We start from the raw sequence: 27491 nt of genomic DNA, 5'->3' as shown, positions 1-27491 counted from the left end.
CCCCGTGTCGGAGCCCCATCGAGAGGACCAGCGGCCGCTTCCCAGCAGCATCCCGCCCCGGAAAGCAGCGTTTGAAAAAAAAAAAAAGGAGGAGGGGGGGCAGAGAGAGAGTGGAGATCGCGTTCTCAAAAAAAAAAAAGGGGTGAAGAGCGATCACAAGTAGGGACCGGAGCGCCAGTGACAAGTCTCCAGGACTGGAGGATTGTTGAACCGGACAAACAAAGCACTCTGACGCTGGTTCAGAGCTTCGGCGATGGTTTCATCCCGTTAAAAGGTGTCTTTCTCGGGTTTGCGGTTCTCCATTTCATGACCTACATTGATTTGTTTTGTCAGAAAAGAGGAGAGGGAATTCAGCGTCGCCGCACTTGGAAATAGCCTTCCCGTTTTTTTGTCCTCCCCTCTCGCCTTCCTCCACCCTCCCCCTCCCCTCCACCCGGTCCTGTATTCTATTTATTTATCCATCCCCTTGTTTCGCTGCTCTGGGGCTGCAGGCAGCACGGGGTTCGGCGCCGCTTCAGGGATTTGAAGCACCCGAAACAGGATTTGGCTGCTCTTTCATCTCGGCAGCCTTGCTTTTCTGCCGCTCTTTCTTTTTCGCCTCTCCCTTTTGCAGCCTGCTTCTTCTTCTTTTTTCTTTCTACGCCTATGTATCTCTCTATACTGGCGCCCTCCGTTCAAGTTGTCTCCAAAAAAAGCTCCAAAGGGATGTCGGGAGTCTTTTTCTTGGCGATGGAGCATTGGCTTCTGGGAGGAGAAACCCTCTGAAGATCTCCCCCAAGGCGAAGGAAACCCTGTCGAACAATTAACTTAAAGAGCTGTACACAAGATATATTTCAAGGAGCTAAGATGGAGTCTTGTGTTTCACAAATTGGTTCTGCTAAGCTGTGATTATTTGTTCTCGGGTTCCAAGGAAGTTGCTTGTGAGACAAAAGAGGTTAAGTTTTATACAAAAGCTTTAATTGTAGTAGTAGAGGAGTGGGAGTTGCTTTTCTTCTCAAGGATCGGAAGCTTTTGGATATCAACATTAGACTGTTGGAAGATTTTTGGGGTCTTTCTTTTCAGGAAGGATTTTGTAATTTTTTTTTTTTTTCCGAATCATTTTTGGGATTTTCAAACGAGGATCTCTTTTTTTCTCCTTTCTTGGCTTATTTTTCAAATTTCAAAAAAAAAAAAAAATCTGCTGTTTTCTTCTCCTCCCTGGGCTGGAAAGCAGGGGATCATGGGCCCTGGATTCATTTGAGATGATCACTTCCTGTTTGTGTCGTCTGAGGGGGAGGGGCCTTCTGTTCCTCTCAGGCCCCGCCCCCATGGAGCAGGAGGTGGAAGTGGAGGTGGACGGTGGGTCGCTACTGATGCCCAGGCCAGCTGTGGCGTCGCCGGTTGTGTGGGCCAGTCCGGCCTTCCTCTTCCGGTTGGTGCTGTCTCTGGCGCTGCTGGTGTTCCCCTGCCCGGCCGTGGCGGCCCGAGTCTCCTCCTCCCTCAGTACCACCCACCACGTCCACCACTTCCACAACAAGCATGGCACTGTGCCCATCGCCATCAACCGGATGCCCTTTCTAACACGCGGGGGCCATGGTAAGATCCTCCGTTTCCTCTTTTCAGACCTCCCTCTTGACCCGATCGGCTCGTGATTCATCAGTTATGCTGAGTGAGGTAAAGCGAAAACACAAGTTTGAGTTTCGCGGAGCGACGCGGACTCGAGGGGTCAATGCCGGTTAATTTTCTTCAAAGGGGGGGTTGATTTGCGGTGCCAACGAGCTCTAAATTGAGTACATAAGCCCAGGCAATTGGTTCATCCATCTATTGATCCCTGTCGTCTCTCCAAAGACTGAGAGGAGCCAGGCCTGGGCGACCAACCTCCCTGCCTCGGCTCCCCTAGGCCTCCGTCTTGATTCATGCCCCCCCGAATTGGCGGATGATGTTTCCAGAAGCTGTTCCCTTCTGGGTTCTTTTTTTTTTTATTCCTTCTTTGGCGGCACATCGCCAGCCATCTGGGTCCCGCTACTTTGCCTTTTCTAGCTCAGCAGCCATCTTGGAAGTGCCGACGTATTGAACTGTGGCCAATTCAAATTCATGTAATCCCCACCCGTATTAACTGTGGACGTACGACGGCCGCCACCGAAAGAGAACGCCCGTACCTGGATGTCGAGATGGTAAATCGTGACAAGCTGTGTCGTGGTACATCGTGTTCTCGTGGAAAAAAAAACAAACCCATGGATAATTGCCTGTGCGCTACTTAATTTGCCCTACTTCCTACAGTATATGTCTTTGGCTCAGTGCTCTGTGGTGCATCAGTTGCTACGCTGTTCTTAGCCTAAGCTGTCAGGGACAAGGCAGAGTCTCACTCTGATGATTCCTTTGATGTTCCCCAACCCAAGCTTTTTACACAGCATTTCTTCCCTCTCCCCGTTTTGCCTCCGTATCCTCCCACCTCGTACATTGCCTCGACAGGAGACGTAAATATAATTTAGTCGATACAACGTATTGATTCTTCAGCACGTTCATGCTAATGCTGTTCCATTTGCATCCACTTAGCGCTTCGACAACAAGGCACTACTTCTCTCCGTGCACCCGTCTGTCTCTTTCTACCTCCGTCTCCTCTATTTACCTGTGATCTGTATCAATCGGTGTGTTGTCAGATGGGTAGATCAGCCTCACGTCAGACCCCCCCCCCCCCCCTCCCTCCCTTTGCGGTCGATCGGCTGTGGTGAAGCCTCTACAGACATGGCCGGCGCACAACTTGGTCCCGGACACTCGGTGCTGCATTGGATTCATGGCTACCCATATTCTCCTCCCAGCCCACAGCTGCATGCGCACAAGCCCTCGCAGTCCAACTGTGACTGAGCACGCGGATGAGGGCTGACCTGCGTCGTGGAGGAGCAGTAAAGGAATGTACAGCGTGCTGTCGATGACGGATTAATGAGGTTATCTTTTTTTTTTTTTGTTCACCGGGGGTGTAAAGTTTTATGAAACCCTTAAATTGATTTATCTTTTGAGTCTGGGAGCCTGTTTCACGAGTGGATTTGTATTTGATTCGGTTTGTTCACATTAAGACAATTGAACTATATTCTCATCATATTAGACAAATTGTGAAAGAATCCAGATAAATGGCATGTTTCCTATTACACTTCATTATTATTTGCATATGTTCTTTTATTTCCAGTTCAAATATAACCCTCATGTTCAAGAACAGAAGCACATCGATGATACAGTGGAAACATCATTTCCACTGTTTTACTCGACGTCTGAGGATGAATGTGAAATGTGTTTAATTGTATTGTGAAACACTCGAATGCACCGCTGCAGAAAACAGGAAAACAGGCTTAAAAACAATTGATGACTCTATTTTCTTAGTGATTTTGCTTTTCTCTCTCGAAGAGATTAGTTGGTAGTCAGTTTGGGTTTCAATGCAGCTGAAAGTGTCTGTTGTTTCACGTGTTAAGCGTCTCCATGCTGTTGACCTCAGGACAAGCAGGGTGGATCTCTGGTGTACGTTGCAGTCTGAATTATTCCTGAATATTTCTCAACCTTCAATAACTCGGATCAGCTGCTGATTACACAAAGCATTCATCGATCCCATCTCTGTTTCGGGTAATTAAAATCACAACATGAATCATTTCCACACAATGGCAGTTGTTATCTTCTAAAATGGCAGCTCAAACCAGTGTCCGCCCCTCATTGCTGTGTTTTATTTTTTATTTTCCTGCCTTCCCTTTTCTCCTAGCTTAGATAATTGGATTGCACCTCTCACATTTTGAGTTGCTAAGCTATTTAAATTGACATAATTAACATAAAAATGTTCCCTGGCTCTCCCTCTCTCGCTCTCTCTCTCTCTCTCTCTCTGCGGATTTATGGCCTGTCAGAAGATATTGGCCTGCGAAAGAGAAATGGTACGCCGGCCCCCGTGAAAAGGCAAAGGCTACATCTCCATAACGAACTTAGCGCTCGGGCCGGGACGTCACCCGGCGCTCCACAGACCTGCCCGTCAGTCTTCTGTGTTTGTGCTCGCATGCTGCAAGTTTGACAATCATGCGTAAAGAAGTACATGCTGAGTGAGGGAGAAGAAGAAGAAAAAAGAAGCTTAGCAGAAGCAAGATGGAGAAGTTCTCTGGTTGGTTGGCTGTATCCGCTGTTCTTTTTCCCCGCCTCCCCTATGGCAATATGCTCTCGCAGTTACTAATGTACGCCTACACAGCAAACACTGCTGCTTCTCATTGGGTTTGTGTTTTATTTTAGTCGCACACTTCCAGCCTTTTCATTATCTCCTATAAGACAGCACACGCGTGTGTTGGAACGGCCGCTCTCGCGCGGGGAGTCGGTTTCAGTCGGCGTCGTGAATACTTCCATTTACAGCCCGGCATATCAAGTCCTTGTCTGAAATACCAGCTCTCCAAAGTATTGTCGACCAAGTGGCACAGCTTATTACCAGCACTAATACCCCACTCAGTGATAAGAGGCCTACTTGCTTCAGAGCCCTTTCGGTCCACAGTTTCTCAACCCGGTGTCATTTTTTCTAACACACCTGTTCTCGAGCCTTTTTGCCGCCACAGACACACACACGCACACGCACACTCTGCACACCGCTTCGGTCAAGCCTCCCGTCGAGCTCGCAAAGCCTCGGAAAGCCCCTCCACCTGCCTGCACAGTATGCTAAGCAAGCTGTCCGGTGTTCTGCTGGGCTTCCACTGTGGCCCGCCACCCACAGTCAGAGAGGAAGGTCTGTACGCGCCAACAAAGACGTGAAAATGCTTAATACTCGGCTGTTAATATTTTGCATCGAAACTGTGCATAAGGGCAGTGATTTTAATTTCCAACAGCTACAGTAACCCGGATAGGACCGCCCATCCGGGTTACTATTGAGCCAGAGCAGCGTCTGGCTGTATGTCTGAGGCAAACTGTTGTGTAGCCTCAAGCTACTAAAGCTATGTTGTTGAGTTTCCTTTAAGCAAAATGCTCTAAGAGACTTTTAGTTCCCTCTGATGAACAGTTATGCGATGTGTATGGGCTTTTAGTGTGAAAGGTAATAACAGAAAATACAATGTATATGGTCTGCGCTTCCTTAGTCAAGATGGAAAGTAGCATTAATGTCTGCCGTGTTGCTCGGGATCACTTAGTGTACCGTACAGGAGAAGTGTATTGAATGTGTCCATTAAGAACGGCACACTTTTGTGTGATGTTTTGATTCGCCGTGCCGAGTGATATTCGCATTCTGTGAGAATAAACATGACATAAACAACAATTTACATAACATACATTTAGACTGACGTGCAAATAATTGCACCAAAAATAATTAAATATTTCCCCCGGTGTGGAAAAAGAGCCTTATAGATTGAAGGTTCTGGTTTATCTGCTGCTCTCATCCCACAGCATCATTATTATGCTACATCTGTCTGGATGTCTGCAGCGCCGCACTCACTTGCTGGTACACACACACACACACCCACGTATGAATACACACATGCAGCACAACAGATGTGATTGCTGCATCCAAATATGCATTTTTCTGTATTTTCTACGACATTTGGGCAAATCTTTTTGGGTGAAACCAACTCGATGCACACGTCCTCCTCCCACATGTCTTTTAAATGGATCGGTACCCAACTGGGGCCACGACCTGGGACCCACATTTAATTTGATTGAAGATCTCCATTGTTACCAGCAACCGGCAACGATAGATGAAGAGATGCCCGACTCAGAGGGCCCGTTCTGTCGGTCCGAGACAGCGACCAATTGCAGCCTTCTATATGTAAAGCAGTTCATTACTGTCTGTTCAGATGCAGCAGAGTCTCGGCCATATTGCTCTGATTACAGTTAATTGGAGAGTCTTGACTGGTGAACTGCAGCATTTTACTGGGCTGTCTGCCTGGTGATAAGTGAGCCCCCTCCACACACACACACACACACACACACACACACACACATTGTCTTCTCTCTCCGATCCACTGGCATCGAGAAGGTTTGGTGTCGAAAGGTATGACTCTCTTCTGGGAGTCCGTACGTCGTTATGCCGTATAGGTGCGTGTTGCATTCAAAGTGCTTCCGCTCCCTATAGGTTATGTACACATGAACACACCGGCGCTGCAATTAGAGGGAGGTGATGTCAAAACCGCCCGACCCAAAAGCTTTACCCCCAAGGCATGTTTGATCATCACTGTTTCGCACCGGCGGCGTGTTGTCGGTGCGTCTCGCTTCACTCATCGATCATCCATCAACACATCTGTGCTTGCTTCCAAAAAAAAACAAAAAAACATCACTTATGCACACTTTTTTTTTTTTTTTACGACCCTGGGATTGGGGACGAAGAAAAAAAACAGTTTGTCATGCGAGGTAATCCTTACCTGAACACACCACTGCATAGGGCTAAAGGGATTAAAAAGCTCATTTTAATTCAGGCTGTCTTTGATGTTTTAGATGGAGAGCTTCCAAGAGATTTTATTGCTGGTTGGATCACTTTGTCCTTGGCAGTGGACGGTGTATATCCACCGGGGGGGCGACCGGAAGTGGGCATGGTGTTACATACGTGTGCATATTTTGCAAGTTTGCCTTGTAGAAATACTCCCAAGGTTAAAAATATCTCCCGCAGTAGCTAAGGGCTAGATTTCAAGAATGATTGCGAGCATCCTTCCCGTCTTCGCCCGGTCCATCATAATTGGTCACCTAAGAAGCCGAGGACGGACTCTGTGTCCGTGGAAACAGGCGTGAAATGGAAGGTTGACCTTGATCACCTCAGACTATCAAATGATTTCAGATTCTGACAAGACCGTAATTACAGCTGCTCCCACATCGCCTTGGCCTTCCCTCAGCGCTCATTGTGCTTTGTGTGGAGATTTTGTGCTTCACACAAATGATTTTTTTTTATGTTCAAACCTGACCAACAAAGGAAATCACATCCATTGGTATCCCTCCAGCAGAACTATGTTTACAGCAAGGCCTCTATTGGGAAATAGCGTGTATATATATATATATATATTGCTTTGCCAAAGTCAAGTAAAACAGTCAGTTTCTGTTGTTTGTCATATTCAAAACATGAATTGCATCAACAAAATGATATCTGAAGAAAAGAATTGACGGCTACTGTAAATGTATCCATTACATAAAAGTGTAGTAAAGTATTGCATTGACACAGTTTATACATATGCTACAAAGTTGCACTCATTGCTTTACTGTGTGATTGAATGAATACAACCCACACTTGTCTGAGAGGTCTCGAGCGTGCAACCATAACTGGCAACCCAATTTATAATGTTTACTGCTGCCGAATGCAAGATCAGCCGTGGACGGACACAGAGGAGCACGCTCACTCACGGATGGATGCACTTGCAATCACGTGCTCCTCAGAGATAACGATGGCAAAAGTGTTTGTTTAAATGATGTTTTACCGTAAATATCCTGCAGCCACGAGGTCTTTGCATGTCTTGGACTGACTCCTCCCCCTTTTGCTGGCCTTTAGTTGTCATGACATCCCACCTCACATTATCCTTGAAGTAATTGGAGAGATATTGCATACCCACACACTGTTGACCTTCCTTTGTTAATTCAATTCCCCATTGTCATCTCTGGCATGGATTCCTTTACCTTTTTAGCTTGAGCATATAATTACCATACAGATTAATTCCAGTGTCAGTGTTGCTTGTAAACTGCTCTATTTGCTTTCCTCCATTGCCATCTTTGCATTTGTAGTTTCCTCTCCAGTCGCTTCACCTTCATCTTATTTTCCCGACCATGTCAGCGTCTCTTTTATGCGTTGTCTCTTTCATTGGAACCGTGATTTCTGCGCGCCCCGGTCCACTTCCTGCGGGAGAACAGCCGATCTTTGTCGTCCTCGGCGCGATGTCGTTTGCTTTGCTCGACTGCACATGCATACCGATGAGGTCAGCTGCAGTCTCCACCCATCTCTCCGCCCTCTCCTGAACAAGCAGGGCCGCCCGCCCCCCGATTCCCGAGGACAGACCACCATCTTCCCTGAAAACCGCCCAGTGTGTGGCCCCCTCTTCTCAAGTTGTGTCCTTTTTCTCTCACCAATGGCCTATATCACTGGTTACTGTGCTAATGGCAAGCTGCTATGTTTGATAATCACCACTTTATCTCTGGGCTGCAGGGGGAGGTCAGGTGCAGTGTATGTGTGTGTGTGTGTGTGTTTCTGTGTAGGGATGTTGAGGGGAAGAGCTGTTGAGCGCTTTCCTTTGAGAGTCAAGTCACAACCCTTCTCTTTCAGAGAAGCCATTAGTATTCATTATTCTCCCTCCACACCAACTCAAAGGCGCACAACCACATGCACGGACACGCACATCGTGATAAGAAAACGAAAGGACGCCTCAGGTGTTCTGGCCAGTTAAGATAAGCTTGCTGGTTTGACATTTTCTGTCCTGTCCCACACCCTCCAACCTCCCAATCCCTTTTTTTTTTTTTTACACCTGAGCATTTGTGCTTCTGTGAATGGGGATCCGAAAAAGCTGCCAAGACCCAAAATGGAGCGAGTTTGTCATCTGCATTAAGTTAGTCCAGGGATTTTTTTCGATTGTTGGGCTCACAATAGCTTCCATCGGTGTTCTTCTTTCGTTTGAGAACGTCTGTGTCTCCGCCTTGGTCCTCGGCTTCAGGTCAGGGCTTGTTTTAGTTTGTGAAGAGCAATGCAGGGCAGTGGGCGCATGGAGCAGCTCTCAGCCACAGCTTGAATCCACATTCCTGTTGCCTGACACCACAAACACACTTCAGCAGTGCCCTCAAACCTTATTAGTATGTGCTCGCTGGCATATGAGTGTCTCTGGTCGCTGTCTTGCTTCGTGGCGTGAGTATTTGTTCTCCGCTGACACCTCTAGGCCTATGAATGAAGTGGGCCGTGTGGACTTGTCATCCTGTTGTTTGGGCTTTAGTTTATTCGCGACACAATGGCAGCCTCAGTTTGTGACTGAAACGAGCGGGCGACGCACCAACAGAGCGGCCGAGCTCGCGCTCGTGGACGATCTTTCGCAGAGCAGATGCAGTTTTCACCAGATTGGTGTTGTGATGGGCTAGACGGGATTCAATAACCCAAATGAACAGATTTAAGCACAGCTATCAACCATCCACTGCAGCGTTGTATCAAAGACGTCTGGTGTGATCGAGCGTCGATAATGGTTTCAGTTCCCTGTTGGAAAGTAAAGTGGTGAACATTTTCAAAATATAGCGTAGGCTTAAACTGATATTGATGTCGGCGTCCAAAATATGTTCTGCAGTAAATTGCTTCACTCCTGTCTGTTTCTTCAAACCGGTGGGCATGCCAACCGCCATCTACTGTGGGTAATACCATGGATAAGTACCTCCTACAACCCCAAACTATCCCTTTAAGGGTGTTTTCAAGTCCACGTCCCTTTTATTAGTGTTTGATAGAGCACCGTAAAGCCTCTTGTCAGGACAAAATAAAGCTCCTTCAACATGTACCAGTACACGAATCACCTCTGCTCGTGAGCACGTCTTCCCCCGCTCGCCAGTGAAATTGATTGGCCCCCGTCTCGCTCTCACGTGTTTGGGCGCCGAGACGAAATAAGGTGTCGTACACGACCGCGTCGACAAGATAACGCATTCCGCCCCAACACGGCTATTCATAGTTCTTCTATTAAAAAGGAAAGGACTGAGTGAGGAGGAGAGGAAAGATTGCACATTTGCCTCGCCGAGGTGGCGAGGATACTCCGCCGCCTCCGGTTTGATTAATGCCCCACCGAAAGCAGGAGGAAGCCACGCACCAATACATACGGGACATTGCGTGGCCGTGAATGGAAATAGCATCGAGCCGGTATCATTTGCAAGAATAGTGCTGTTGACAGAACGTTTTTCTTATGAGTTATATTTTGAAATCCATCCTCTCAAGCCTTCATCAACAGCGTCAGGTGCAATTGAATCGCGGTTTCTCTCTTCTTTTTTTTTTGACAATAAAGTGTTTCTTCCTTGAGATTTAGCTGTCCTAGCGTTTGTTAAAAGTTGTCATTTAGCTCAGGGGAGGTGACATGCTTACTCTGCAGTGTTGCTGGCGACGTTCTCTCATACTCCTGCCGCACATGAAAGCACCACGGGCACATCAGAGGGAGTGCATCGCGGCGTGGGCAACGTCTTGGCTTTGTAGATGGCAGAGACGAGGGGATCTTCAGAGGGTGCAGTGATGTAAGCGCGTTTTAATTATTTAGCCGTCAGATATTAAAGCGCCGCGACGAGGGTGCCTGCGCCAAGGATTTGCATCTCCACTGGGAGTGCTCGCCATTAATAAACAAAGTGGCTTGTATTATGCATGGCTGATGCTTTGAAAAAGCGCCACCTCTGCCACTGTACCCAACCCAAAGGAGTTTTAGGATTCAGAGAAGAAAATGCTTTCATCAGCTTTGCAACTATGTGAATGCAAGCCCACATTCCTCAGCTAGCATTGCTTACAAACAACATCAGTATTCGACAGGGCCTTTTGCAAATGAAGCTGTCCATGAACAAAAAGGCTTAAAGTGTTACCAACAACAAAAGATGCTCTAAGTAGACTGCAGACATCTTCCAGGTGCGTCTGTGTTGTGATTGAATGAATACAACCTGCAATTGACTAACCCCTCCGTCTAGACACCAATGTGCTGTAAGGAATCATCAAACACGTAATTAAAGCACCAACAAGCTGCACTGTTCGCAAGCAATGGGCTCAAAGACACTTCTTACAATCTTGCCAAAAGCAAAATGAAAGTAACCAAGCCGTCTGCCGGCGGAGCAGCATCTGAGTTGCAGCAACTTACTCCGCCGTGTGCATGTTGGTGGCTCTGTTAGCTTTCAGCAAAACAACACACGACGTCCAAACCAACACAAATGAGCGGCCGATTGGCCCGAGAGGCACTCAGCGGTGCGTGTGCTGGTCGTTTCTTTCGCCGTTATTCAAACACTCCGCCAATCCCCACACTGGGAGCAAAGCAGTGAACGGAGGCTCAGGGATCACTCGCAGCCACCGACAGTAAATGATCTTTTTTATTCTGAAAGTGTAAGTCAACACAAGCACAAGAGGTCCTTGAACAGAATGCATGAATAGTGGCGGACATGCACAGGCACACGCGTGACCGAACGCACGATGCTCCTGGCAGGGGATGAATATTATATCATCATGCTGGAAATTGGACAAATATGTGCAGGAAGTCTCGCACATGACCTCTTTGTGGAGCCCGGGCGGTGCTGAGGGACATGAGGCTCATGAACTGAGCCTGTTTACGAGGCAGGGCTCAGCATATGAGACAGCACATTTGCGGCAATGTACACAAATGCTTTTGCGGTGCGCGTTGCGTCAATGTTTACAACCCATTATACTGGTAATGTTGGGAAATACCCAATGATGTGCTTACTTGCATTTCTCTGAACCATGAAAGGCAAATAATTAGAGATTATACAACATTCACTACAATTCAAACGTTGGAAATTGCCTGCCACAACAGTTTGATTGGGTACAGAGAGGACAACTCTGTGTCTGAATGGTCTTCCTCGCTTTGAGGTTGGAGAAATTCTTCTTTATAAATAGATGATATTTTGTAAGAAGGGTTTGTTTTGTACACGGGGAACAAAACGCTGTACTATGATTCAACCCGACTGACAGCTGAAAGGCCAGGAAGAGACAAAGATCCCTCTGAGCCACAGTTGAATGAGAATAGAAGGATTCATCAATCATTGGTAAAAGAAACTGGAAGCTAAGCATCAGTTTTAAATAGAAACAGATTCCTGTTTCAGTGTCAAGTGCACAATAATGAAGCATATGAAAAGCTGAAAATAGCTATTACTAAAACCTCCACATAGGTCTGTCTGGGTTTGGAGTGATTTGAATATTATTCTATGGATGAATCTCACCGCTGACTGACTGAAGAAGCTCACTTTCTGGTTCAAGCATGATCGAGGATCATTTGGGCCTTTCTGATATGGAAAATAAATCAAATTGATGTCTGAATCATATTGTTTTTAAGTCACTGCACTATTGTATATGATTGTTATGGATTTGTTGTATTATTTATATTCACTGTGGCTTTAAATACTGGATTATAACCTGTTGCATCTGAAAAAAAGGTATAAGACACATCAAAGTACCTCCAATAAACCTGGCATACCAAAAGGTAGTCGACGACTAAGAAACAGAGGATTACCAGGGAATGGAAATCCAGCAAGTACCAAGGCTGAATACTTTCCCTTAGTTGTTGATGCATGTTTAAGTATCCCATGTTTTGTTAAATATCTTAAGAAAGGCTTCGTCCGCTGGACTGAATTCTGCGCCGTTACCTTCGTGATCAGTGCCACATTAACAATACTCGGTCTCGTTTCTCCCCACCTACGGTGAACACTTTTTGGTCCATTAAACATTCATCTTAAGAACCAGCTTTGCTCAGCTGCTCTCCCGCTTGCCTCCATCCTGCCTTTCATTGTATATTCAAAAACCCTCTCCATGCTTGTATTGCCTTCAAATATTTAAATCTAATTCCTTGACTGAGAGCACTCACAGCAAGCAGGATGTCAACAGGGGTTTCCTTGTCAGCTTTTGTTTATTCCATCTGGTTGATGGAGGAAGCAACCCACAGGAGGGGCAGTATATTGGCTGCGCTTGTTTTATACCCATGATTTATTTTTACTGCAGTCCTTTGGGACCACTGATTTCTCGGCTTAATTATTCCTTGTAGCTGCGCCGTGTTGTTATGGACTTTCAAGTGCACCAAGGCAAAATGTGATATATTGCTTCGGCAGAGGTGTGCATTTGCACTGTTTGAAATAATATGTCGGGACGTGAAATTGAAGGTTTACAGAGGGAGCTTGACAGGCAGCAACCTCCTGCTGCGTCTCCGCATCCACACGCATCACATAAATACATGTGTACGCACACGCCCACGCGCCTTCCACCGGCGGAAAAGTAACTTTGCAGAGTTCCAGTGAACTTCAAAGATTCTGCATCTTCATCCGACACATCGGTGTCAGGGCTCTGATGGCTGACAGACAGCGGCATCCATCACAATCGTCAACCCACCCCGCCACCCCCGCGTCTACCGCTAATGTGCCCACCAGTCATCCCTGCATGCAGCCTGCGTGGCAGAAAAAGGAGGACTGAGGGGAACATGGGGTGTCTGGCGGAAATGAGGAAGAATGGTGGAAAGGGTGGAGATTAAGGGAGTCGGGAAAAGACGGAGAGCTTGCACAGTGGGGGCAAAGGAGGGTTGGAGAGTTTGAGAGATAAAGAGAGAGAGAGAGAAAACTACAGAGTGATAGTCTCGGTACGGTGTGTTTGAAGCCCTAACTCATCTTCTTGCACACAGAGCCTTGACACACTTAAATCTCCTCCCCGGGGCCTTTGGAAGGTCTGTAGAGATGAACCAAGGCACGACTGGATCAGAACCATAGATACGCGAACCCCTGCTACTTCCCCACTCGGCTCCACTTTACTGCCATCTTATCCCAGCCCATCAGTCATCTCACTGCAGAAATGGGTTATTCGAAAGCACGCTCAGGTGACGATCCCATTTGGGGCATACCGAAAGGCGCCTTCGTCTTCACGGTTCGGTGCCGCGAAGGCCATAAATCTCGCTCTCCTGCCCACTGCGTGATTGAAATGTGCATCAACGTGTTTTTTTCTTTCTTTTCCCTTTTCATCACCTTATTCCACATGTTGTGAAAAAAGGCCCCTGATAATGCAAACACCTTGAAGGTCGAGCCCTTTGATACTTTGAGAATTTTCCATCTGGTGTTGCATTAATACGAGCATATAGGTGAGACTTTTCATCTTCAGACTGCTGCAGAAGGGTGGTTGTATCTTAGGTGTGGACCAGGTGCTGCCTGTTCCCTATTGGCGTGGAGGAACGGCGCAGGTCAACATCTACTGAGAGCAAGTCAAGTGAAAGTGATAACTCGAAGTGGCTTGTAAACTAGAGTGATTGCAGTGGAGAACAGCGGAGGCAGAGCTTTCTAATAGTAGCAGGGCATCGAAGGCTATCCAGCATCATCCAGTATCGACAGAGAGAGTGGAGTCTATAATCTGTCTGCGACAATAACTGTAATGTGGGGGCCTTTATCTGCCAATGGAGCGGAGGGGGAGGGGGGGGGGGGGGGCAAGAGGCTTATCGCATGGCCTGTATGTAGGGCTAATTACCCAGTTGCCCATCCTCTACAAGCGTCACCATGTCCTCCTCTTCTTCTTCTTCGTCATGCCAACTACCTCATTGGGCAGATTATTGACAGGGCACGTGGGCGAGCGGAGAGGCGCGCTCTGGCAGAATATCTGGAACTAGGATGATCGTTTCCCCCCCCAGAATCTTCCATTTCAAACTGCACAGCTCAGTGTAGAATATCTTTCCTGGAATATATTACGGGGAAGAAACATGACATTTCATCTGCCTATTTGTTGATGCTGGAGGACTAAGCGGCCCCTTTGCCACATAAATTGAAACTGGCATTGAACACTGCTCCTAAATAGGGAGGATTCACTTTTAATTTGACTCTCCGAAGTAACTCAGACTCTTTGACATATTTTCAACTTAAACTCGTGTATCTTGTGTCCTGAAACCACGGAGCCCTCTTTAGCGGAGCTCTCTTAGTGCATATTCATCAGTCAGGATAATGGCCGTCCAATACACAAGCACAGTTGCCCTTTTCGGCTCGGACAGAAGGCTAGGTTTACCCGCACAGGGTTAGATTACAACTAGCTGTCAACAGGAAACTAAATCCCACAGAGACGAAGCATTATTGTGCCGTAAGTGGGCCTTGCATCAGTTAAGGTTGTATTTTTAGTCCGTAATGATCCCATTACAGGCCTGCTTACTCTACAGTTACCAAAACAAACACCTTGTTTAAGTCAAACTAATTGCAACCGGATTCATTTGTAACAAGGACGCAGCGAAAGTCATTTGGCATTTGTGGAATTAAAGCGATAGACGTGTGCAAGCGAAGCAACCGGTAGACATTTCTAGCTCAAGGTAGATGGATGGTTTGGCGTGGAGATAATTAAGGCTACATCCGGGCGCCGCCAAACAAACGACCTTCCACCTGGACTCCGCGTCTCGGATGCTTGCAACGTGCTTGACCTTCCGCCGTCCACTTGTCTGCGTCTGTCTGCATTTGAATCATTTCCTGCGCAGGAGCCTTGATCTGTTTCCCAATGATTTAGTGTTGTTTTCCCTTCTTTCTTTCCCTTTCATCATCACTCTTCTTCGCGATTAGCATCCCCTTTGCTGCGCTGCAGTATTTTAATTTCCATTTTCTTTCTTTTCCATTATTGATGGCCGGATAAAGAGCGTGTTTGCAATGAGTGGCCGAGAGTGATGTATGGCCATCTTGTGTGCCGGGGCTTTGATGCAGAGTTCGTTGGAGTTCCCAGCACTGCACTTGACTTGAATCATTTCCCCCGCTGAGAGAGTCTGTGAGTCTAACTGTCAGTCATCCGTCTTGCTTTGTCAGTGCCCTCCAACCAGTCGTAGCCCTCCCATCTCCCTTCTGGACATGCTCTGTGGTCTCTCATACAGCGCAGAGAAACGGAAAGCTCTCCAGGTATTGATTGTGTTTCACTCTCAGGTAGAGGCTATTGTCCATGAGCCGTACTTTGGAGATCAAAAGGTCAGCGCTCTTGAAGAGTAATAAACAAGATGGACGCCGGGCGCCGGTAGAGGCCTTCTAAGTGGTAGATAATGGATGCACTGTTGTACCCTCGTCAACAGGAACATTTGAAAGTTTTTGATTGTTTCTTTGCCCCCCTAAAAGCAAAGTCCTCCGGTCGTGCTTGGACACATTAATTGGCAACTTGGTCCGCTCAGAAATCAGATCTTACAAAGGTCTCCCTCCTCACACCAAACAAGACTTTCAAGTGGAAGAGAGGAGGAAAGCTTACTGCTGATTAAATAACCAATATTTCCTGACTTCAAAACGATAGCTTTTTTTATAACTAATAAATTGTGGAGAATTTATTTGGAAAATGTGTTCATTACCAGATTAGCTGAGCTTTGTTCGTGGTTTTCTTCAACAAAATCAAATCTACTTATTCTGCATCTGCAGGCAGTGAGATTAGGCGGCAAAAATAATAGGTGATTTTTTATTTTTTATTGAGAGTCTGTATATGAAATTAACTGATCCCTCCACCGTTTTACTGCTGCTCTTGTACATTTGTACATTTCAAAGTTAAACATTAAAAGGCTGGATCTATGAAGAACGCTGTGCTTTTGTTCTTGTAGTAAATGTACCTGAATACTATGTTGAGGTATGTATTTATGTATATTTATACTTCTAGTCTACTTCATCTCAGAGGAAAATATGTTATTTTAAATTACACTACATTTATTTGACAATATAATAAGTGACTAGTTACTTTGCAGACTTTAGTTTAACATGCTCTACCTTTCCTAGCTGCAACATGGAATTATAAACTTTGGTAATGCATCAATAATTATAATCCAAAGACAAAGACTTACCGTAAGTACATTACTGGAACTGGGCCATCACCATAAAGACTATGCTTTTATTTTGGGTAAATTAAATATATTTTTATACGATTACTTTTAGGAAACATTTTGAATGCAGGACACCTCGTAACAGAGTCAATCTAATATGACTCACTCCATGCTGTTGCTCTCACACAAACAAAAAAGCCACTTGCTAATCATGCCCATTACCACAAATAGCAACAGAAATGTGATTTAATGAGCCCTTCTCCCGTTCAAACATTAAACGGTGAGATAAACAGTGTTTATCTCATTTAAAAATGACATACCTTTGTGTTAACTGAAGTCCTTGTCTTGATAATCCTCCAATAAAATTAATTACACGGTGTACATTTTACGTGCAAAACGTTTGTTTTATGGTACCAAAATCTCAGGTGCAATTATAACACCATCCGACGCGTGCTGGGTAATAAAACCAGAGCCCTGCTCCGCTGTTTGCATGTGGCGCGGTGAACAGAAGTTGATGTTGGTTCGCTCATGTCACAGTCAAAGTGCCAGCCTGCGTGAGTCAATTTGTGTGGATGGCAATATAATATGTGTTGTGGGTACACTGTTGCTGTGTGTGTGTGTTGCACAAAAGGCCAGATAGATGGAAGGACCGGAGCAGAGAGGGAAGGGGGGGGGGTGGGAATTAATGAATGCAGGCGCAGTGGGCGAGCAGGTGAGAGATGGAGAGCGCTATTTCCCCCCCTCTCTCTCTCTCTCTCTCTTCCTCTCTCTCGCTCTCTTCTCTCTGAGTGCCGGGAGGTGACCTCTAGCTCAGCGATATGAAGAGAATGTCACGCAACATTACCCCTCCCTCTGCCCCAGACACAGACACGTTTTTTTTAAAAACTTTTTGTGCCACGCCGTGAAGAGAAAACAATTCTTTTTTTTTCTCCCTCCTTGATTAATGTCTGATTTGTGGGCAGGCGGTACCCAAGAGGCAGGAAAGAAAGGATTCTTTTACGCATTTGTTCTCTCTGATCCGACCGCATGTATTAATCAGACCGGCGAGCGGCTCCGTGGAGGACCGGTGCGATTCGGGGGGCTTCCTCCCTCAGGACGTCACTTGTGATCCATTCTCATTGGTTAGCTGACCTCCCCGACCTGACGGTGCTGCTATTTCACATTTCAGGCCTTTTATGGGAATATTTAATCCCTGTGGAGAACCTTTATGCTGTATGTATAAAGTAAGGCTAAGGTCAAGAGCCAGCTGCCATATGATGAATAATTAATACGTGCCTTTGTCCGATGAATCATCAAGACACACATCATCTATTTTTGCTTCCCTATCTGTTGTGTTCGTGGACTTTGTTCTGTACTGTTGCGTGGGCTTGGGCAATGTGACGAGATTGATGTTGAACAAGATGTTGGTTGGCCACATGTCCATGACAACAGGGAGATATTACCAGATTACAAATGTCATTATTGACTAAGATGGTTACAGAGATGAGGACTCGGTGCCACGTCAATCTGTGCTTGTGGACAAAGAGAGGGAAGAGAAGGTGGACCATCGCTCGCGGTGCTTTTGTGAGCAATCAGTGATGATGATTTGAATGTCAACATAATGAATGAACTATTCGGTACAGCCCGAGTAATTACCCAGGTAGCCATTGGTCCAGCGGGAAAGCCGCCTCTGTTTCTCGTCAGCAGAAAAAGAATGCAAATGGACCTATTTTGCAATTCTTTGGTTTTAAAACCAACGTCGCAGAGAAGACAGAGAACTTCAACAACGTGATTTGTATCGGTGTGATAAACAAGTAAAGATGAAACCAGATGGAGGCGGTCTCTGCTCCCGCCTGAAAAATTCACCGACCAACAGAATACGTTAGCCCGCCGCCGCCTCGATCAACAGAAAGCAACCCGACCATCACGGCGAGCAACCAACCCACGATCATCGGCAAAGAAATACAAATGTGACAGTCAACGACGGCCAGACTGTACGAGGGGACTCACCACCAGCTGATTGATCTGTTTAATGATTTCAGCTTGCCCTTTAGTAAAATAGCACTTACTTACACACTGCGGTCACTTATAGGGTTTACAATACACACCATTGCTATTTATATCCATGTGCGTCTCTCTCTTTCGCCTTTCTTTAGGACAATACTTTTTGTATATAGTTTATCTTAAAGCTATATCATCAGTAGGGACATTGCAGTATCTCACCCTGCTGTTGCCGTGTTGAGACAGGAAGCTGTCACAGCGCTGTGTTACACGCAGACTCTGTCAAGATGGCATCGAAAAGCATGTGACAGATCTCCAGCAGCGCACTGGTGACATGTCAGTTTGGTTGATTACCCGGCAAAGATGGGGATTGTCTTCCAGGTTGGTGGAGCATCCATGAGTGCCCCTCTGCATGGTTATTTAATTACTGAATTAAGTAAAGAGAACCCCCGCCCTCCTCCCCTGAGATAAACCACAACTTATCTCTGTAATTACTTGTCAGTCCTGACCATCAGATAACACTGGCATTCCATTTTTTATACAAGACCTGTACCTTAAACTCCTTTCAGTCAGTCCAGATCACACATTGAAGCTTTTCAGCGAGCGACAAGGCAGGGCTGGTGTTAAATGCTAGCATTGTCATGTCAGATATGACGGGCGGTCCCTTTAGAGGGAAGCTGTCAGCAGCTTGTCGGGCCTGACGCGCGAAAGGCGAGGGGAACATTAGGTTGTGGTTATGGACAGCGGGTGGCGAGGGCCGGCTCGAGCCAAACAGGAACTTGCCGTTTGTTATTTTAGCGACTTCTTTGTCTGCACCTGGGGGATGCTTCCAAGGTCTGCAAGTAAACAGCCAGCAACGAGCAATAAAAAGATGCCTCATGCGTGTCACGGACAAAGTGCGTTGAAGTGATTGCTTTGTGGAAGAATCTGGGAGGTGAGGAAAAGCAAGCAGTTGTGTGCATGTTAGCACAATTTGTGTCGGGGAATATCTTCTGCAGAGCTGATTAGAGAGTCCAGCAACATTCATTACACTGTTTGCGTTTAGACGAGCTCTGCTAAGTGTCATCCCAATACCTTTTTTGACGAGTGGAGAACTCACTCGTGTGAGTGGCAGAAGGGATCCGGGCATCTGGAAAAGGTGACTTTCGCTCCAAACAATGCTGAGCTTTTTGATTGGCGGCGAGAATATCCACTCCAGTCTGTCTGCGACTCGTCGCTATTTGATTATGAATTAAGCTCGACACGCTCGAGGTGAACCGATATCTTGTTACAGGTGTGGCGAGAGATAACTGATAATCTTTTCCTCATATTTACTCAAGACTCAAGGACGTCTTACACAATGGGGACGCCGTAAGACAAGGGATTACTGTGTGAGAGAAGCACGACGCTCGCAGGGCTTCTCTTTTTTTTTAAACCAATTTCATGAACAAAAGCTAATACAGAAAACTGCTATGCACTTGTTTTAGTGTATGTATCAACCAATGTGTCACCATTGGAGAGGTCAGTCTGTTTTACTGTAGATTTCTGTGAGCCATCGGCTAAAACAGAATATTTTTAATTATAAGTAATGTTTCCCGGGGGTTTAGTACTCAATCCCGGTCTCTGACACACTGCTTTCTTTTCCTAATTTGTTTTATCCCATTAGAAAGCTAACTTTTTGATAAAAGGCTCACAGCTGTAATGGCATTATGAAAGGCGAGAGGGGAGGGTTTGAAAACATGGACGAGAAAGAAGTTTGCTGAGGAGTAACCGCAGCGCTGCGTTGGTGTGTTCCCTTGTTTTTGTTTTCCTGGCTTTGGCTTGTTTTGTTGTTGTCATTATCCAAAGTTTGAATCATATTGAATTCTGTCGGTCCCTCCCCAAGTTTCCCCATTCCACGGAAAGAAAACCATGAAATGCTGTAGCACTCCTCTGACACTTGTTTGTAAAAACCTATTGTTCAGACTGAACAAATATCTGCTGTTACTGACTTGTGCATTGTGCTGGGAAGGCAGATCAGCATACAGTATGTTCTCCAAAGTTAGTGTTATTTTTGCCCATTTGTGTGGGTGTGTGTGTCTGCATGTGTGTACACTACCGTTCAAAAGTTTGGAGTCACTTAGAAATGTCCTTGTTTTTCAAAGAAAAGCACTGTTTTTTTTCAAATTAGATAACATTAAATAAGTCCGAAACACACTCTATACATTGATAATGCGGTAAAAGACTTTTCTAGGTGGAAACGTCTGGTTTTAATAAAATATCTACATAGGTGTGTAGAGGCCCAGCAGCTATCACGCCAGTGTTCTGATGGTACTTTGTGTTTAGAAGACCAATGGATGACTAGAAAAGCACATCTTAAAACAGTTGCTGGTGAGAGAAGCTATGAAACAGTTCTTCCTCTGAGCTAGTTGAGCATCTCATTTGTGGGTTCCATTAAACTCTTAAAATGGCCAGAAAAAGAGAAACTTTCATGTGAAACTCTTCAGTCTATTCTTGTTCGTAGGAGTGAAGGATATTCCATGCCAGATCTTGCGAAGGAACTGAAAATTTGTCTGCGTGACGCCAAACTTTTGAACGGTAGTGTACACATACATTTCTGGAATCTCACGGACAATTAGCATCGTCAAATAACTTGATAAAGACGTCACTTTTCCGTAACATCGATGGAGCTAAATGCAGACAACTGGACGCTGGCCCACAGCAGGAAGTGGTCCACTCGATGACATTTCATCGAGTGGAACGATGCTGTCGTGGCGTGTCCCTGTTACATGACAGACGGAGCTTTTCATCCCACCACCGGGCAGCAGATGGCTGCCAATGTGACTGAACATGAAGCCAGTGACAGCTTGGCTTCAACACCTCTGTCAGTGTTTTCCAAAAAAAAATCGCCAGTTTATAGGAAATAGCAGAATGTAGTAGACAATGGGAATACCCAATGGTATCAATGGTGGGATAATGCGCCTCACTTTGCAGAGCTCCAAGGTTGTTTCAGATAAACACCCCCAACAAAAACAGGAATGTATTTCATTTGCAACGCTGTGTAAATAATCTTGGACTGCATAATCACCACTGCACCACCATTCCTGCTGGTGATCTGCATCACGCGGGTTATCTCAAGGGCCCCAATTAAAAACGTCCCCTGATTCGGGAACATTGTCGTCCTGGAAATGTGATGCAGCTTCCTCTCTCTCACTGCCCTCATCTCAGAGATCCTTTCCATCTTTGACAAAAAGATAACAAAAAATGTTCTGTTCTGCACTCCGATTTGAAGAGATGGAATATAAAAAGGGAATATGAAGGACAGAAAAAGGAAATCAGAGCTGCTTAGAAAAGACCCGGGGCTTTTACAGCCCTGTAAGGCCAGAACGGATGAAAGTAAATAGCACTGTATTGATTGTGGGTATTTATAGTGTTTGAATCTTAAAGGCAAAAACATATTTTGTGTGAAACAAAACCTTTTGTGCAACTCAAGACAACAACAAAAAAGCACGCCTGATGACCCAGTGGCCAGAGTTTAGTCTTTGAGGTTTTGTTTGTCACATTTAAATTGTTCTGTTTCTCTTAAAATCACCAGAACGTTGATCCGGCCAACAAAAAGAAGAATCTTTTCTCTAACTAGAATAGATCAGACATCCATCAGTGTCTTTTTGGGATAATTGACGGGTCCAGTTTCATAGAAAGAACTTAAAACAGGGGCTTTTTTGTGCAATTAATTCAACATTGACAAAGGCAGCACCAGATCTACACCTTCTGTTATTACCTTTCACAATAAAAGCCCGAGGCCAACACAGTACTCTGCATGACTCTTTTTCCCTCAAAGGAAACCTGATGAGGTTATACAACATTTTCCCTCAGATGCTGCTCGGGGTCAATAGGACCGCAGTAGTTGGTTCTCTGCCTGCACAAATCTGTTCAATACTTTTTATTGAAGTGTTGCAACTGTCGCAAATTCACACTTCCGCCGGTACGAATAGTTTGGATGTGAAATATTCGCAGCAGTGTGTTTTAAACTTCACATTATTGTGTGAAAGGCGTCAACGGTCTTTGTGAGACTGACCCTTCACAGCCAATGTGAGTATAACACCACGAGTAGCATCCCGCTTCTCCATAAAGGGTTCTGCTCCACCATACCGCGATATCTTGATGCTTTCAGGGTGACTGCTGCCTTTATTGATCCCTTCTCCCCTCCTGACTCTTTCTCTCCGCTCCATTCCCCATCGGTGATGTGGAGCTGGGAGGTTTTTTCCTGGGTTTGCGGTTTGGAGCAGCTGTCACTGGCACAGCGGACTCTCTTAATTGGCTCCCCTGGGGCAGTCCCCCCTTTTGCGGGGGCAGGGCAGGGCGGTAACTGCGGAGGCCTGCTGGAGAGAACCAGCACCCGTGCAGGTCTAGTTTAAAAACCCACTGAACAAGCCTCTGGGTGCCATCGCTCTGCTTTATAATCCAGTTGACATTTTCAAGGGAGGTAAAACAATTTGAACAATGTTCACTGATGAGGGACGTCTTTGTAAATGGATGATCTAAGCGTGTTCTGAGCAGCTTTTGGTGGTTGTATTGAGAAGCATAGTTGGGTTGTGATGAGGAAATATGACGCCATTGCTCCGGAAGGGTCAGCCAGGGCTCAATTGGCAACCATATTGAGACATTGGCAACCGATTATTGGCCTGTGGTTGCCGTCAGTGGCATCCGCCTGGTTGCCAAAATCTGCCCCAATGCGCCAGACTGAACACCGCAACATCCAGACCGGCAAAACATATTCCCAACAAACAGAAGACCAATTCCTCCACATGAGTAACTATATGCGGATTCCCAACGCCAATCTAATGGGTATCTCCTAGCGTCTCAAGACTCCTCACTGATGTTCAGTCAATCTTGCGTCTGCCCTTGCCTCCATTTCTTTCCGCTTCATATCATCTTTTACCTTAAAATACCTCCGTCTATCACGGCCCTTTCTTCTTTTTTTCCTCCGACGGGCCGGCTTTGTGCGGCTCAGTGCCAGAGCAGAAGGATCAGTGGGTGAATCAGACATCTGCTTTCCCCTCTCTCTCTCTCTCTCTCTCTCTCTCTCTCTCTCTCTCTGCCATCCGGCCTGCACCCCTTCATGCCACTGATCTGCTTTCATTCCCGCTCTCTGCATCTTCTCCTCTCCTCTCATTTCTTCCCTCCTCATTTTTCTTGGCGGTCTTGTTTCCGTTCTACCGGCATCTCTCACTGTATCATCCTCCTTTTCATCCATTCTCTTTCCGTTTCTCCTCTTGTCTGCTGCTGCAACATGAAGGTTTTTATCTTTATCTTCTGGTCCCCTCATTAAAGCTAATGCAATTCCATCACTTTAGTGTTTCTTCCCTTTGCCTCTCACCCCCCCTTTGGTCCAGCCCAGACTGATTAGGTGGCATTGTTATAGGACTCCGAAGAAATAAGAGCGTGATTGCGTGCCTCCTGCTATTAATTGAGATGCAAGTCGACAGAGGGATGGATAGATAAAGGGATGGAGGAAGAACGACTGAAATCTGGGAGGCTTGCAGGGGATAACTTGAGTATCAGAGAGCATTGCCAATCTTACTAATGGCTGTGTCTCAGCATAACTCAAGAGATTGGCTTTTTGGCAGGCGCCCTAGTTTTTTTTTTTCGGGGCGTTTCTCCAAAGTTTATTCAGTAAGCACGGCTATCAGCATGCAGTCACTGAAAACAAACTAACTTTACTGCGTGGAACTCAGAAGGTATTGGCGTAAAACACACCTGCTAATATCAACAGAACTGCAACACCTCAACAGCATCAGGACGTGGTCGCACATACAGTTAGCATTAGCTAATGATTAACATCCAGTCCCTGGTGTAGTCAATGCTAACCAATTAGCGCCGAGTAGCGAAAAAGAAGCAACTTCACACTGGAATATTTTCATAACCTATGGTTCTTTGGCATTTCAACTGATTTCTTAATTAAAAGGTAGGTGTGTTTGTGGGGGAGGGGGGATTTGACCTTTTTAGCTCAATTGGTTTCCGAGCCGCTGCCGGATCGGGGGTATGTTTGCTTTTCTTTCCTCCCGGTGAGCAACCGAGCGAGGAGCGGGGCCTGCACCCGCGGGTATCCTGCAGTCTGAATTATACAGTCACTGGGCCTGTGAGTGTTTGTATATGCGCTGTGCAAACACACACGTATTCATAGCACAGCAACAGAATTATTCATCCGTGTCTGTTCTTGTTAGCAAACAGTGCACACGCACAGCGGGCGCACACCTGCTCTGACGCACCTGCATTTAAAGACACAACGCGGAGCTGTTGTGGCAGCAACACAAACACAGAGCGGTTAGCGCATACAGCGCACTGCTTTTAATGTGAGACAGTATGCTTTTGTACTTAAAAAAAAACATGTTTTAACCCTTTGGACTTCAATTTTAAGGGCGTTTTTTTTTGCTTCTGCCTGATTCATCACTATAATCTTGTTTTTCACCTGTGTTGAAACGGCACAATGGTGCCTAGAAGACGTCTTTTGTGCAGCTTAACACTGTTATCATGTCATCATCCGCAAAGACTACAAGTTGAATAGCTTTAGCAATTTAATTTACAAGGGACAAAACCTTGTCATCGACAGGTTTTCCCAAGTTCCCACAAGAGTGACAAATATCTTTGATTGTCTTGATTTATTAAGATATCTTTATTTTTATTTTACTCATTTACCTGCTTGTTGTTTGTGTGTGTGTGTGTGTGTGTGTGTGTGTGTGTGTGTGTGAGTGTGTGTGTGTGTGTGTGTGTGTTTTCCTTGTGGCCCTTTTGGCATGGTTCGTTTGTTGTATTTTTTCTCACCTTTTGAGTGACGTATTTTTCTGTTGTAGAAATAATTAAATAAAATATCAAGTATGAAAAGAAAAAAAGTGACAAATATTGTGGGCGAAAAAGGTTTCCGAATGCGATATAATTTAAACTATGAACATTTTAGCCGCCTGTCCTGTCACATCGTGTCTGCTCCGTCTGAAACGAGCCGCACTTCACTTCAGCGTTCTTGTCTCGTGGATGTTGTTCTCAGTCGTTCGAGGCTCACCGCAGGATTTCGTGTTTTCCTCGCGGGCTCTCGTTCGTGCGAGCGGTTCATTCTTGGCGGAATTTAAATGGCACGTCTGGAATAAAATGGTTTTGATGAAATGTCAAGCTTATATTTGGTTTTGTTTCAATAAGCATTCGTCGCACATGATTCATTCAAGCGCCGTTAAAACATGTAAAACCCCACAATATTTCCTGTTTTCACAGTTTCTGTCTGTGATGAATTGTGTAACGTTTGTATTTTATCTTTTGGGAAAAACATGCTTTTCAACCCTGATATTGAGACGTCAGGGGAACTGACTCACCGATACAGCAGCAGCTTGGCACTCGTTCATTTTTCGGGGTTATTTTAAAGTTATTTCCGTCAATATGTCTTTTCTCGTTCTGTCTCGGAGGTCAGTGGGGTCGCAGGACCCGAGAACATTTTACTGTTTTACTGCACAGATCAATTTATTTTCTCCCGCGCCAACAGCTGTCGGAGCGAGCAGCGTGGAGCGCCATATGCTTCACTTCACTTTCAATATTTCTGATAACTAATTCATTCATTGTGCTAAACATCAGTGGCCGCTGCGTTCTGCCCCAACGAGGGTCTGAAGCAAAACTCTTTCGCTGACGTTTTTAATATGCTAAACATATTTGATCAAAGTCCAAACTTTTATCCTCAACTTGGTGCTACCTCCTGCTTCCCAAGCCGCAACAAATGCAGAGTATGTTTTTTTTTTGTTGGAAAAATCCTGAACCAGCTCGCTTTGGATCTTTTCAGCTCAGCTCTGATCTCCTTCCACCGCTGGTTTCTTAACCGCTTCCGTTCAGGGCGGTTCATCCAGCTAGATAATGAGCTGTAGCGCTGTGAAATTGCTTCATCTTCTGCTGTTTGATTATTGTCTTAAGTCTAACACTTGATTGGACCAACGTGGAAAAAGATGGATTCCTGGAGAGTTTCAGAATACAACAAGAAAACGGGAGGAAGTGATTAAAGACAAATGAGACAGCTGGAGAGAGTGATGGAGGGTCTCAGGCCAAGGCCAGTTCAGCCAGTTAGGCGGATGGTTAGGCAGCATGCTGGGGTCTCCAGCTGACTCAAATTAAGAGCGATGGCGGATCCGAGGTGACGGGCACGCTGACCAGGGAGATTGATGAAAGGTGCCACTGGGAGACAGATGAGGGCGCGATGGGAAGGGACACATCAGATGGAATGTCGGGATGGAAAAAGGTCAAAGTTTGGGCCACAAAGGGAATGTGTTGTACTTTGAAGCGGTGCCTTGTGGACGGAGGGCTTTCTCAACTGTGAGGGCGACATGGTGCCCGGTGGAGGCGTGGAGGGCTGGACCAAACCTCCCTGCTGAACCCTGAGGAAACACAGACACGCTCCTGTTTTTCCACGTCGGATTCATAACTGATGCCCTGCAGCTGTAACCGAGAGTCCGAGCTGGTGAGGAGGATTGTGACGAATGTTACCAATATATATTTACAGTATGATTATGTCATACATAGTTTAAAGGTCTGTGATCTTTTTTATGGCTTTTTGCATTTTATTTGTGGCAGTAAAATAGAAAATAACAAGCAACATGAGGATACAACGGCCACCAAACAAAATCAACAACTTTTGGTTCCCACCTTAAAAGCCTTTTTACTAATAAGATCCACCTTAATACATTAAATAGTCATAGGGAGATGAAGCTAAATAAATGTGTATGTGTTGTCTATATCTATCTATCTATCTTAACCTGTCTGTATAAATAGACAGATAGATAGATAGATAGATAGATAGATAGATAGATAGATAGATAGATAGATAACAAAAGGAACACCCTAAAGTTCAGTTTCTCCAATTAGGATAACAAGGATAGGACTACATGCATTGTAAATACATATTCAGTCATTGATTTTATTCATGCATGTCTTCCTACAGATATTGCACCATAAATAAACAGTGACAGGTAGAAAACAGGCACAGCTATCGGTCCCCCATTCATTAAAAAGATGCCCTCCCCCTCCTGTTCAGAGAAGAGCAAACACTAGCCGGAGCTTATAGCTCACCTATGGCAGCGAAAGAAGGAGGGCGTAAAAAAAAAGAGTGTAATTTGCCAGAAGTCGCAG

The 27491-nt window shown here is 45.6% G+C and overlaps 1 protein-coding gene across 10 annotated transcripts in view; it reads left to right on the top strand.

The window, feature by feature from the left end:
• nrxn2b (neurexin 2b) overlaps nt 1-27491 on the top strand; it is a 638339-nt gene that overhangs the window by 440678 nt on the left and 170170 nt on the right. For 2 of the 10 annotated variants that reach the window (XM_068587910.1, XM_068587909.1), the window contains exon 1: nt 4-1575. The exons of the other annotated variants lie outside the window; for them this stretch is intronic. In XM_068587910.1, the coding sequence (XP_068444011.1) occupies nt 1242-1575 (334 nt within the window). In that variant the 5' untranslated portion in view covers nt 4-1241. Of the gene's footprint in view, nt 1-3; nt 1576-27491 lie in introns of those variants that run through there. 10 annotated transcript variants of the gene reach the window in all.

This window comes from Clinocottus analis, unplaced genomic scaffold (assembly GCF_023055335.1).
Source record: "Clinocottus analis isolate CAN_PGR_092001 unplaced genomic scaffold, fCliAna1.0.p SCAF_21, whole genome shotgun sequence".
Taxonomy (NCBI): domain Eukaryota; kingdom Metazoa; phylum Chordata; class Actinopteri; order Perciformes; family Cottidae; genus Clinocottus; species Clinocottus analis.
This window is presented reverse-complemented; position numbering and strand designations above follow the sequence as displayed.